This window comes from Sinocyclocheilus rhinocerous, unplaced genomic scaffold (genome assembly GCF_001515625.1).
Source record: "Sinocyclocheilus rhinocerous isolate Xijiao unplaced genomic scaffold, SAMN03320098_v1.1 scaffold1464, whole genome shotgun sequence".
Lineage (NCBI taxonomy): Eukaryota > Metazoa > Chordata > Actinopteri > Cypriniformes > Cyprinidae > Sinocyclocheilus > Sinocyclocheilus rhinocerous.
This window is the reverse complement of record NW_015643188.1, coordinates 312,581-325,126: the sequence shown is the minus strand read 5'-3', so window position 1 is coordinate 325,126 and position 12,546 is coordinate 312,581. Positions and strand designations below refer to the sequence as shown.

The window sequence follows — 12,546 nt, the reverse complement described above, 5'->3', positions numbered from 1 at the left end:
ACCAGGAACCCTCAGGCTGGATGACATCTGAGAGATAATGGATGGCTCCTGCCATACCTACAGCAACAAGACAACAACAATTTGGTTAGGTTTGATATTTATAATATCATGAGACTATCAGATTAAAGTTTTTTATCCAAAAATAAACATCAGTTGTAAATGTGCTCATCCTCTGGCCATCCCAGATCAGGATGAGTTTGTTTCTTCATCAGGTTTGTAGAAATGCAGCATTGCATCAGTGTCTCAGCAATGGATGCTCTGCAGTGAATGGGTGCCGTCAGAATGAGAGTCCAAACAGCTGATAAAAACATCACAATAATCCACAAGTAATCCACAGCACTCCAGTCCATCAGTTAACATCTGGAGAAGACAAAAGCGGAGACAAATCCAGCATTAAGACGTTTTTAACTAAAATACGAGTCCATAATCCATAATAACTCTTGCTCCAGTGAAAAAGTGCGTCTGCTGTTGTCTCTCGCATCAAAATCCAGCCACATATTTGTTTAGAGCTGTTTAAACGCTGCTTGATCTGTGCAGATTTCTCTCCTGATTCACACCAGAACACTTTTTCACTGGAGGAAGAGTTATTATGGATTACTTGTGGATTATTGTGATGTTTTTATCAGCTGTTTGGACTCTCATTCTGACGGCACCCATTCACTGCAGAACATCCATTGCTGAGACACTGATGCAGTGCTACATTTCTACAAACCTGATGAAGAAACAAACTTGGATGGCCTGAGGATGAGGACATGTTTTGCAAGCTTTCATTTTTGGGTGGACATCATTTCAAGTCCAAAAGCCCAGTTGGATTAGAATAATAAAACCACTGCATGATGCTGATTAATATGCAGCAGTCTGTTTGTGAAGGCATGTTAGCTGCCGAGGGGAATGCAGGACCATCTCTGACCGCTAACTACAGACTCGAGCAGCCAATCAGAGTGTGACTTTTAATGAGAATCTGAGTGCAGGAAGCAGGTTGCCATGACAACAGCAAGGTAAAGCAGCAGATAAATCACTATAGATGCCGAGTGGGTAAGTGTGTGCATGTGGTCTCTGATGAGAACCTCGGGGATTCAGATGATTGGACAGAAGGTCAAGCAAAAACCTCAAGTAGAGTTACATGAACACCATCAAGTTGTGAAAACAAATGGATTTTGGCTTTCTGCTATTATATTTTTGGTCTTTTGCCACTTTTTATTGTTGAAAGAAGACGACAGATAAATATAAGGAGAGAGAGGAATCAGGAAATGTTGCGAGCCGGATTAGAACTTGTATTGCCCACGTTGAAGCACATGTGCTGAATATTTTTGGCTTTTGATGTTTACTAAAGAACAGAGTTCCGAGCCGATGAGGAAGAGAGGAAGAGAGGTAAAACAGGATTAGAAAATGTTGCAAATCAGATTCAAACCCACATTGCTCACATGAGAACCACAGCTCAATACTACTGCTTATTCTTAGCTTAAATAGATCTTTAATGAATAAATGTCTTGCTTTAATAAGTTTTGGCAGCAAGCTGCAAAGAAAATTACAATCTTACCACAGAAATACATATTTAAAACTCTGAATTTTTAAATTATTATTTTTATTTATTTATTTTTGAAGGATTAAATTTAATTTAATTAATATAATTCATATTTCTTTTCAGCAAAGATGCATTAAATTGATCAAAAGTGTCAGTAAATGCATTTATAATGTGACAAAAGATTTCTATTTTATTTCTATTTAAAAATATTTATATTTCCATACATTTCACATAAAAAACAGCTATTTGTAATATTTCACAATTTTACTGTTTTTACTGTATTTTTGATCAAATTAATGCAGCCTTGGTGAGCAGAAGAGACTTTAAAACATTTTTTTATTATTTACCAACCCCAAACCTTTGTATATAAAAGATTATATAGACTACATAATTACACAATATAAACGGTTTTAAATAAGCTACACTAAATAAATAATAAAAACTGTGATCTGTGCGTCTCTTATTTCCCCCAGAAACAAAATAATCCTTGTTACAACCGAAGATGAAGCTCTGTAGCAGCAGACATGATTATTTCATTCATTTAATGAGTAAAATTTAAATTAAATTAAATTTAACCCATTACTTTTTGAGAATATTGAAGAGTACAATTTGAAGATGACACATGATGATCAACTTACCTTCAAAAAGGGAGTAAGGCCGGTCAGGAATACGACAGCCGTGGGTCCCGTAGTCTAGACACCATTCAGCAAACTAGAAACAAATACAAAAAATTAATTTAAAAAAAACATCATCATTTGGAACACAAAGTACAAGCTTTATCATAAAAGTGAAGTGTGGAAAGTGTGCCTGCCCATGCAAAGCCCTAAAGCATGTCTAGTTCCTCACAATCTCAAAAGAGAATAAAAAGACGAGAGCAGAGCATGGATCAATTGTTCTAACAGGGCCATTTTTGCTTCATTTTCTCATAAAAGCATCAGAAAGAAAGAAAGCAAGAAAGACAGACAGATGTCACCTAACTCTAAAATTCATAATTTATCATCAGATTGATTAAATCAGTGGTTCTCAACCTTTTTTACTCCCCATCACCCCAACCTTTTCTATTCACAAAAACTTTTGCATTCTCGTGTTATTACTTTTCAATTCCATTTAATTACTTTTAAACAAAACAAATTCAAGATAGATTTAAATATTCTGTGCTTTTTTTTTTGCAAACATACTTTGCAAAAATGTCACTGCAGGCATTCATTACTACTTAAAAGTGCATAAAAGTACCTAAAGCTCAATTATAATGTACTTTAACAAATAAGCACAAGTCAACCTGCCATACCAAACAAGACCACAGGGAGGTGCCAAAGGACTGCATATAAACTACAATACGGATCCATTCAGAATCACTAAACACACCAAAATACAAATGAAAAATGGAAACATTCTGGATGTGTGGAGACTCAGCGATCTGAAGGCGGCTTGACGTTATTAGTTAACAGTGATTAAAAAGTTGTCAGAACAGGCGATCGTGTCTGTGTTTGGAGCGTGTGATGCCCGTATGTACATAAACACCACTGATCCTCACAAACTTCTCCAAAACACGCCTCTTTGGTGAGCATCCGTTATAAAACACTCGCTGTACATTAATTTTGACAACTACATCAATATACTGAACTGTGTTCAAGCAGAAACATGTTTTAGTGATCAGTGCGCCAAGGGCACACATAACGTTACACGCTTCGGTTGCGCATCAAAAATAACTTGACTCTTGTATGTCACTGTAATCGTCTTTATCGTCTGTAATCGAGGGTGCAAAAAAATCTAAATATTGAGAAAATCATCTTTAAAGTTGTTCAAATGAAGTTCTTAGCAATGCATATTACTAATCAAAAATTAAGTTCTGATATATTTACGGTAGGAGATTTACTAAATATCTTCATGGAACATGATCTTTACTTAATATCCTAATGATTTTTGGCATAAAAGAAACATTGATAATTTTGCTCCATACAATGTATTGTTGGCTATTGCTACAAATATACCCCAGCGACTTAAGACTGCTTTTGTGCTGCAGGCTCACATTTGCTCACGCAGCAGTCGGGTGTTTTGATGAGAAACAGCTTCAGCTGCTCTGAAACACAGGATATCAACTCAGAACACGCACAAGGTGGTGCTGTTATTTTTTTAATTGTTTTAAAATTTAACATATCAATCACAAAATTAGTGAATTGGATGTACTTTAATTTTAAATTATTTCGTGCATTATTAAGGCTGATTCACAGCCTTAATAAACATAAAAATATTTAAAAAATACACAGATGGATCAGAGGTGACCTGTGCGGTTTCTCTAGAAAGGCTCATGCAGACCTTGCTTTGTTTTTATGACATCAGGTTTAAGTGGCTGTAAGCGGCAGAGATGATGAACACGACTGTATCTACTGTACATCTACTGTACGCAGGGCTGTGCTGCTTGTGTTCTCGAGCAGTGAGGGAGTGTGGCGCTGTACCTTGCAGGCACGATACAGGTATTTCTTGTCCTGTGTGGCGTGGTAGAGCGAGAGTAAGGCGTATCCGTTCCCAGCCGTGCCGTGACAGAGTCCATAACCCTTCCTCAGTAACCCTCTCTGCCAGATCACCTCTCCACACTCAGCCGCGTCTCGCAGGTACTTCTCATCCCTGAAGACCTGAAACACAACACACGCATTACACTCCTGCAGTCACAGCACTCTGATCTCTGCTGAGAACCAATGACCAATCAGGCTCATTATGACCCAATTATAGTAATTACATCATTACAGTCAAATGCAGTAATTGCAGACAAGCGGCAGAGATGATGAACACGACTGTATCTACTGTACATCTACTGTACGCAGGGCTGTGCTGCTTGTGTTCTCGAGCAGTGAGGGAGTGTGGCGCTGTACCTTGCAGGCACGATACAGGTATTTCTTGTCCTGTGTGGCGTGGTAGAGCGAGAGCAAGGCGTATCCGTTCCCAGCCGTGCCGTGACAGAGTCCATAACCCTTCCTCAGTAACCCTCTCTGCCAGATCACCTCTCCACACTCAGCCGCGTCTCGCAGGTACTTCTCATCCCTGAAGACCTGAAACACAACACACGCATTACACTCCTGCAGTCACAGCGCTCTGATCTCTGCTGAGAACCAATGACCAATCAGGCTCATTATGACCCAATTATAGTAATTACATCATTACAGTCAAATGCAGTAATTGCAGACTGTGTCCTGCTGTGTATATTTACTCTCATAACCCTTGTGTGTGTGTGTGTGTGTGTGTGTGTGAGAGAGAGAGAGAGAGAGAGTGTGAGAGTGTGTGTGAGAGTGTGTGTGTGTGAGTGAGTGCGTGTGTGGGTGCGTTTGTGTGTGTGTGAGAGAGAGAGTGAGTGAGTGAGTGAGTGTGTGTGTGTGTGTGTGTGTGTGTAAAAGCAGGTCCTGCCGTCTGTCTTCATTTGTCAGAGCTCTGGTGTAAAAGTTGCTCAAAGAAAAATTCACTTTCCAAATATAACACATGCTCAATTTTCCTCAGGCGACCCACCAGACAGAGATAAAGACACAGACGAACACAGAACGAGAGAGAGACAGAGAGAAACACATTTACATTTACATTTAGTCATTTAGCAGATGCTTTTATCCAAAGCGACTTACAAATGAGGACAAGAGAAGCAATCAAAACCAACAAAAGAGCAATGATACACAAGTGCTATAACAAGTCTCAGTTAGCGTAACGCAGTACACATAGCAAGGTTTTTTAAATAATATAATAAATAAAAAGAAAACAGATAGAATAGAAAAAGAACAGACCAAGCTAGTGTTAGAGGCCTTTTTTGCTTTTGTTAATTGTATAATAAATGAAAAGAAAACAAGAAAACAAACAGCAAATGAATAGAGTGCAAGTTTAAAAGGGAAAAGAGTTTTTTTTTTTTTTTTAACGACCCAAATGATCATTCTACAGTGATGGAGGGAGAAAATAAACTCATTAAAAGTGCACAGAATAATAAATATTAATTTCTAATTCTATCTGACTACACATTTAAATATGTGACCAAAAACAAATCAAATTTGTAACATTTTTAAAATATCACTATGATGCCTGATAAAAAATAAGGTTGTGATGAACAAAAACGTGACTCTGTGAGTGAGCACTAGATGGCAGTGTGGGCTGCTGTATGAAGAAATAAACACAGAACAAACATGACCTTAAGAATGAACAGCAGACAGACGCCAGACACAGAGAGCAAAGACAGAGAATGAGCTGGTTTTTCAATATCATAAAGGAACATAACAGGATATTTGTATTTATGAAAAACAGAGGCAATGTGTAGAAGTGCAGCTTCTGCTGTAACTCTTGCATGTGTATTGAGACTTTATGAGTCATGATGAGCATATGCAGCACTCCAGGAGCTCCGTGACACCAGTGCACCAGTCTGTCCGTCTCGTTGCTGAGGGATGATGGGTAATTGCCCGAGCGGAACTTCTTGTGCCGCACGTAATCCACACTGGGCCGGAGCAGCTCATTCAGAGTGTCCTGACTGACTTTAGCACTCGGCTGCGAAGAAAGAGAATGTTATATTGAATTCTTTTTAAAAAAATATCTGGTGAAACAACTGTCCTGATATCAGAAAAAAAAACTCATTAATAAACTTTATTTAAAATAAAATAAGTTTTGCTGTAAGCAATCTTTTACATAATATTTTATTATTTTTTAGAAAGAAAAAGCAATAAAGCAGCTTTTTTTCAATTAAATATACATTATTTGAAAATGTTTTACCATATAATCAAATAATTTGACTTTAATGTCATGTTGTAAAATGTCACGTGGATTGACTTCTCAAAAGTCATAATGAAATATTATGAATGAATAATTTATGTTAAAACCATATATAAGCAACATGAACACAAAGTTTGCATTTGAAATAACTTCTTACGATTTTTTTCTATGGCACAGATGGTACATATTTATATAATTTATATTATATATAAATATATTTAATATACACAACATATTTTTATTAGATATATACATGCATGTGTGTGTATTTATATATACATAATAAATATACACAGAACACACACATATATTATGTAAACAAAAACTTTTATTTTGGATGAGATTAATCATTTGACAGCACTAGTATTTATTTATTTTTGCAAATAGCAAATGCCACATATTTATAAAAAAATTAAATTCAGGAAAAGGCACAGATTTTATTTCTATGACAGATATTTTGGGCGATCAGCACAGCAGCATCAAACCTGTAGCTGTAGATGCATTAAACGGTCCAGTTTAGTTCAGATGACCCACACACATCAATATTTATGCAATCTTTCTCATTCACAGTGTGCACTTACAGCAGTTAGAGAGCGCAGCGCTGTGTCAGAGTGAATTTAAGGACGTTAGGCTTGATGAAGCACTGAAGGCTCCACTGAGCGGCTGCTGTTCGAGTTTTTAAAGTCTCGTCTGCAGCTGAACAGAGAGAGAGCGGCTGGAGAACAGCGGACGCTTCACACTCTTAATGAGCCTCTAAATTGAGTTTTGTGTTGTATTGTGGTGTGATTTGAAAATGCCCTTTAGAAGCACAGCTGGATCTGTTGCTGCACAAATATTGGCACGCTGTGGTGTGAGAGCGGTGATGCTGGCCACCGGACCACGCCCCTCTGCGTCGCCGTGACGCACGCTCCCATTGCCGTGCCAACCGCCAGAGCGCCACAGCCAATCAGCTTGCTGCAGCTCTCCGCTCCTCCCGCCAGCAGCTGCAACGACTGCGCTTTCCGACTGAATTAACACAGCGCTGAGACGGAGAATGAACTGACTTTAACTGAAAATTGAGTGTTTACGGTTTTGCATTATTACACACTATTTTACCTATTTAATACTGTAAAGCTGCTTTGACAATCTGTATTGTTAAAAGCGCTATATAAATAATGGTGACTTGACATAATGACTACCTTAAATTTGTTTAGTAAAGTAAAGAGCTCTAAACTCAGCCTACATAAATGTTCAATTATACTGTTCAATGTGCTAGATTAGCATTCTGCTACCTGATTAACCTGCTAACTTTGCCTATATATACCCTAAGTAAATAGTTATGGCAGGAGTAGTTATAGATTGTAAAAATAAACATTTCTTGTTATTTGTGCTTTTAGATTAATCTCATGTTTTGCAAGATATGAGCTAACTACTAAGCCTACATAAATGTTTAGTTATAATATTAAATTGTTTTAGTTTAGCAATCCGTTAGCCAATTAATCTGCTAGCTAAGCTTGTACCCAACACAAATGTTCAATTATACTACTCGACATACTAGCTTAGCATTCCGTTAGCCGATTAATCTGATAGCTTAGCTCATACCCAACACATTCAATTATACTACTCAGCATACTAGCTTAGCATTCCGTTAGCCGATTAATCTGTTAGCTTAGCTCATACCCAACACGTTCAATTATACTACTCAGCATACTAGCTTAGCATTCCGTTAGCCGATTAATCTGTTAGCTTAGCTCATACCCAACACGTTCAATTATACTACTCGACATACTAGCTTAGCATTCCGTTAGCCGATTAATCTGTTAGCTTAGCTCATACCCAACACGTTCAATTATACTACTCGACATACTAGCTTAGCATTCCGTTAGCCGATTAATCTGTTAGCTTAGCTCATACCCAACACAATTATACTACTCGTATATTACTACTGTAATATGGTTTCTCATACTTGTTGTGTTTCCACAATATTTTAGTTTGGCTTGACACAACTTGCATATAGTGTTGCTCCTGTCCAGGGTCTTTCCCCCTCCAGCCAGAAGCCAAAGTGCTTCCATACTCTAGCTTTTAGCGCAGACGGTGCTGGTCTGATTTGACACTCCGCCATCATGCATCTGTTACACCTTTACAGCACACGTCTGCGGCGCGTTACGGCTCCGACGTGGCCATCGGAGCTGATCGCGGCCACTCTAGTCAATGCTTGTGTTTACACCATCTGCGCCGCAGCACGTTTCTGAAGCACCGCCTGCAACTGCACAAAACACTTTCACTACGAGAGAAAGCGGCAGCCGCGCAGCGATTCCACCGCTTGCCGCGTCCCGTGTGAAAGGGCCTTAACACTGTGAGTTGGCAACGCATAGAGAACGGAACAAAACCTTGTCGGAGCCATAACGCGCCGCAGACGCGTGCAGTGTAAATAAGGGGTTAGAGCTCCGTTCCGTCAACATCATGTTATCAATTAACATTCAGAAATAGAAAATCGATTTTTGACATTTGTGAATCGATTCAGAATCGTCCACGTCGATGCATCTAAGAATCGATTTTTTTCCCCCCACCCCTAAATTATACTACTCAATACTAGCTTAGCATTCCGTTAGCCGATTAATCGGTTAGCTTAGCCTATCCTCAACATAAATGTTTGATTATACCATTCTAGTTCTAGCTTAGCATTCTGTTAGCTGGTTAACCTGTCAGAATAGCCTATACCCTATGCAAAAGTTCAGTTATACTTATTTATACACATTACGTGTTTTTGTTTTTTTTTACGAATGGCATACGCAGTTCAATTCAACAGGCAAACCCCAATGACACTGCAGACACATTTTCTTCAGTAAATGTAAGATGTTTTTTGTTATTCTTGTGCATTCCACACTGCAGCAGTTCAGACAGCCTGACGCTGCGTTTGCTGGAGACTAAAATGTTCCTGTGGAGATGACAGATTCCCGAACAGAGGCTGGAGAAGAGCAAAAGAGAGCCTTCCTCCTCACACAACACTGAATTACAGAGCAAAGAAAGCTCTGTACCCTGCACCCAAACAAACCCTCCTCTCAGAGAACGCTCCGCTAGTCCTGTTATTCCGCCATGTTTAACGTAAGCACTGAGCTAGTCATAACCCTGCCGCACTTCGCCGTGAAGCTCTATTACCTCAAATTACATCAAATCCCCTGGGGTTTGATTCTAAACAGCCAGCTGTCATTCAGAAACCACAGCGCTACGTCTCTGTTAGCAGAGAAGATCATTCACTACTGCCGGATGAAAAATGAGGCGTTTTAGTGCTTTTCGCCTCCGCTTTTCACTGTATAGTGTAGAAATGGTCCATAAAGATGCAGCTTACATAGGAGCCGACTGCATGTGGGGTTTTACAAGACTCCAGGGAAAGCCATTAGTGGAGGTGCTAGCATGAGGATTATCCAACATAGGAAGCTGTGAAATGTATGCTAATGCTGGCAGCCGTGATGTTGCATCCTGGGATGCTTTTTGAAGGAGTATTGACAGGGTTCTCAGGTATGCCAGGCTGCTTTATGACACAAAAACCCAAACATCAATATCAAAACATCTTAATATCTATGCAGTTGCTCTGGAATGGCTTTAAAAGGTTGATTTTTCACTCAAAGGAACCATATTTTGGACCAACCTTTCAATGCAGCCAAGAAGATTTGAAATATTGACACAGATAGCTCAAAATTACTCATTCACGCAACAGAATAAAGATGCACCAATCTTAAAATCCTGACCAATACCAACAAGCAAATCATTACTGTCATGCTATAATCAATAAAACACTAAAAGCTAAATTGAATTGTTTTAAATACAACAAGAGAATTCAGGCGTCACAGCATTATATCAAAAGGGATATTCATTTTAAGATTTAACAAAGATTTTTTTTTTTTAGGGACAGATACAATAAACATAGATGAAAATGTAAAAAACAATCATCCCATGCATGTACCATAGTGCTTGTAGCCGAAGCTAATTTGCAACACTTGTCCCTAGGAGGGCTTTTATAAATTAAAATAAACAAGTAATGCACAAATTTATAATATAAATACACTAAACATGACTACAGGTTTGTTGATGTATCAACCAAGATTTCGTGGCCTTCTTAAAAAAATTAAAATTTACAGCAGATTTTAAATAGTCAGGCAATGAATTCCAAAATTTTACACCTTTGAATCCTTAATGTATATTAATACACCACCACCTCTACCTGTAACTCTATCTTTTCTAAAACACATATATCCAGGAATATCAACCATCATAGTTAAAATATCATCGTGTAACCATGTTTCGCTTAAACATAAGAAATCAAGATTAGATCCAGTTAGCAAAGTTCTAATTTCGTCACATTTCAAAATAAGACTTCTAATATTTAAATGTCCTCCAAAAATTCCTCTAGGTTTCACTGCGGGATTCCAGATAACTTTTGCATGGTTGACAGTTTGAAAAAATAAATAATAAAAATAATAAAAAATAAAATAAATAAATAAATAAATTCTGATGTTGTTTACATCTTGATTACATTTATTAGTGTTATTAAATATTAGTGTTTTTAAAATATTAAGCGAGCATTCAAAGATAGGGGAAATGAGAAAAAACTTTTTAAATATCCAACTTAAAGGGTTAGTTCACCCAAAAATGAAAATTAGCCCATAAATTACTCACCCCCGAGGCATCCTAGGTGTATATGACTTTCTTCTTTCAGACGAATCCTGTCGGAGTTATATTAAAAATTGTCTTTGAAAAAAAATTGTCTTCCGCGTTCGTCACTTCTGAGCGGCGTCATGCTCCCGGAGCTGCTTCTGTGTACAACTGTTGGCGCAAGCTACATTAAAGTGATTATTACGTTTTGAATATGGATATTTTTCTTACAAAAACGCATCGATTCGCTACAGAAGGCCTTTGTTCAATAACTCCGACTGGATTCGTCTGAAAGAAGAAAGTCATATACACCTAGGATGCCTCGGGGGTGAGTAAAACACAGCCTAATTTTCATTTTTGGGTAAACTAACCCTTTAACTAACTAATATTGACTGATAAGATACAGACAAATAAAAAAAAATCTAATACGGGGCAATATATATGTGATATATCATACTTTTCTAGAAAAGAACCACTTTAAAGACAATCTGTGCTTGTAAAAAGCCTTTTGGAACATTGGAAGCACAATAAAGTATGATATTTACCACAAAGAATGAATGACATCTTATCTGCTACCTACTGACAGCATTTTATTTTTCAGATATAATTATGAATCACTGCTGTCAGATCACCAAGTAGCACGAGCTTTCTACAGTAATATTTATTCACAGATGAATAGAAAGTTCAAAAGAACAGCATTTATTTGAAATGGAAATCTTTTGTAACATTATAAATGTCTTTACTCTCAATTTTGATCAATTTAATGCATCCTTGATGAATAAAAGTTTTGTTTTGTTTTTTAAATAAGTATTTTTTAACTAAAGCTAAAAGCTTTTTCAGCTTGATTCTTTGCTTGTGGTCACAATTTGGATTACAGATCTGCATCTTTAAACACTGATGTAATTAAGACTTCACTAATGGGGTTCAATATTAAAACTTAATTTCCCTCAATCTGCATTCATTTGTTGCACATTATCCTTACAAATTAATGAATTAAAAAGAATAACAACAAAGATACCAGTAAGCTCAATTTACTGTTGCTATTGACATTTTGCATAAATTAAACACAGCAAATTAGACGCAGCATAACAAAACTACAACAATCCCTTTGCAATTAAACATGCATCTGTGGATCAATCTGCTTAAAACTCATCATGTCCAGCTGTGATTAGTGATAGGCCGAGAGATTAGTTTAAAGGAACATTATTCAGCAATGCATTCATCGTACACACAACACACACGTCTGTGATGGGTTACGATTCTCAACCGCTGCACAAAGACTTCAGAAAACTTTGGACTGACAGGACAAGAGTAGACCCAAGATAAATGCTGTTAATTAACAATTAGTTAAGATGTTAACATAACATCACACTAATAGATGCTTCACTGCCAGGTACTATAAACAAGGATGGGAATCATAAGGGATTCTTTAATGCTTCCATTAATGATTATTTTACTACCTTTGTTGGAAAAACATTTTGTTTGAAGAAATGCAATTACTTGTGCACATAATACCCTTAGCAGCCCATTACCAGAAGATGAAGTATTATAAACAAACACTCACACACACACACACACACACACACTCTCACACACTCTCACTCACTCTCACACACACACACACTCTCACACTCACACACACACACACACAAACACAC

At 37.5% G+C, this 12,546-nt stretch overlaps 1 protein-coding gene across 1 annotated transcript in view; it reads right to left on the bottom strand.

Annotated features, from left to right (window-relative positions):
- The window catches only part of lancl2 (LanC lantibiotic synthetase component C-like 2 (bacterial)), a 29,775-nt gene that overhangs the window by 2,433 nt on the left and 14,796 nt on the right, over positions 1-12,546 (bottom strand). The window contains exons 6-8 of the mRNA XM_016574610.1: positions 5,852-6,034; positions 4,396-4,572; positions 2,164-2,236 (exon numbers count right to left, since the gene is read on the bottom strand). Of these exons, the coding sequence (XP_016430096.1) occupies positions 2,164-2,236; positions 4,396-4,572; positions 5,852-6,034 (433 nt within the window). The remainder of the gene's footprint in view (positions 1-2,163; positions 2,237-4,395; positions 4,573-5,851; positions 6,035-12,546) is intronic.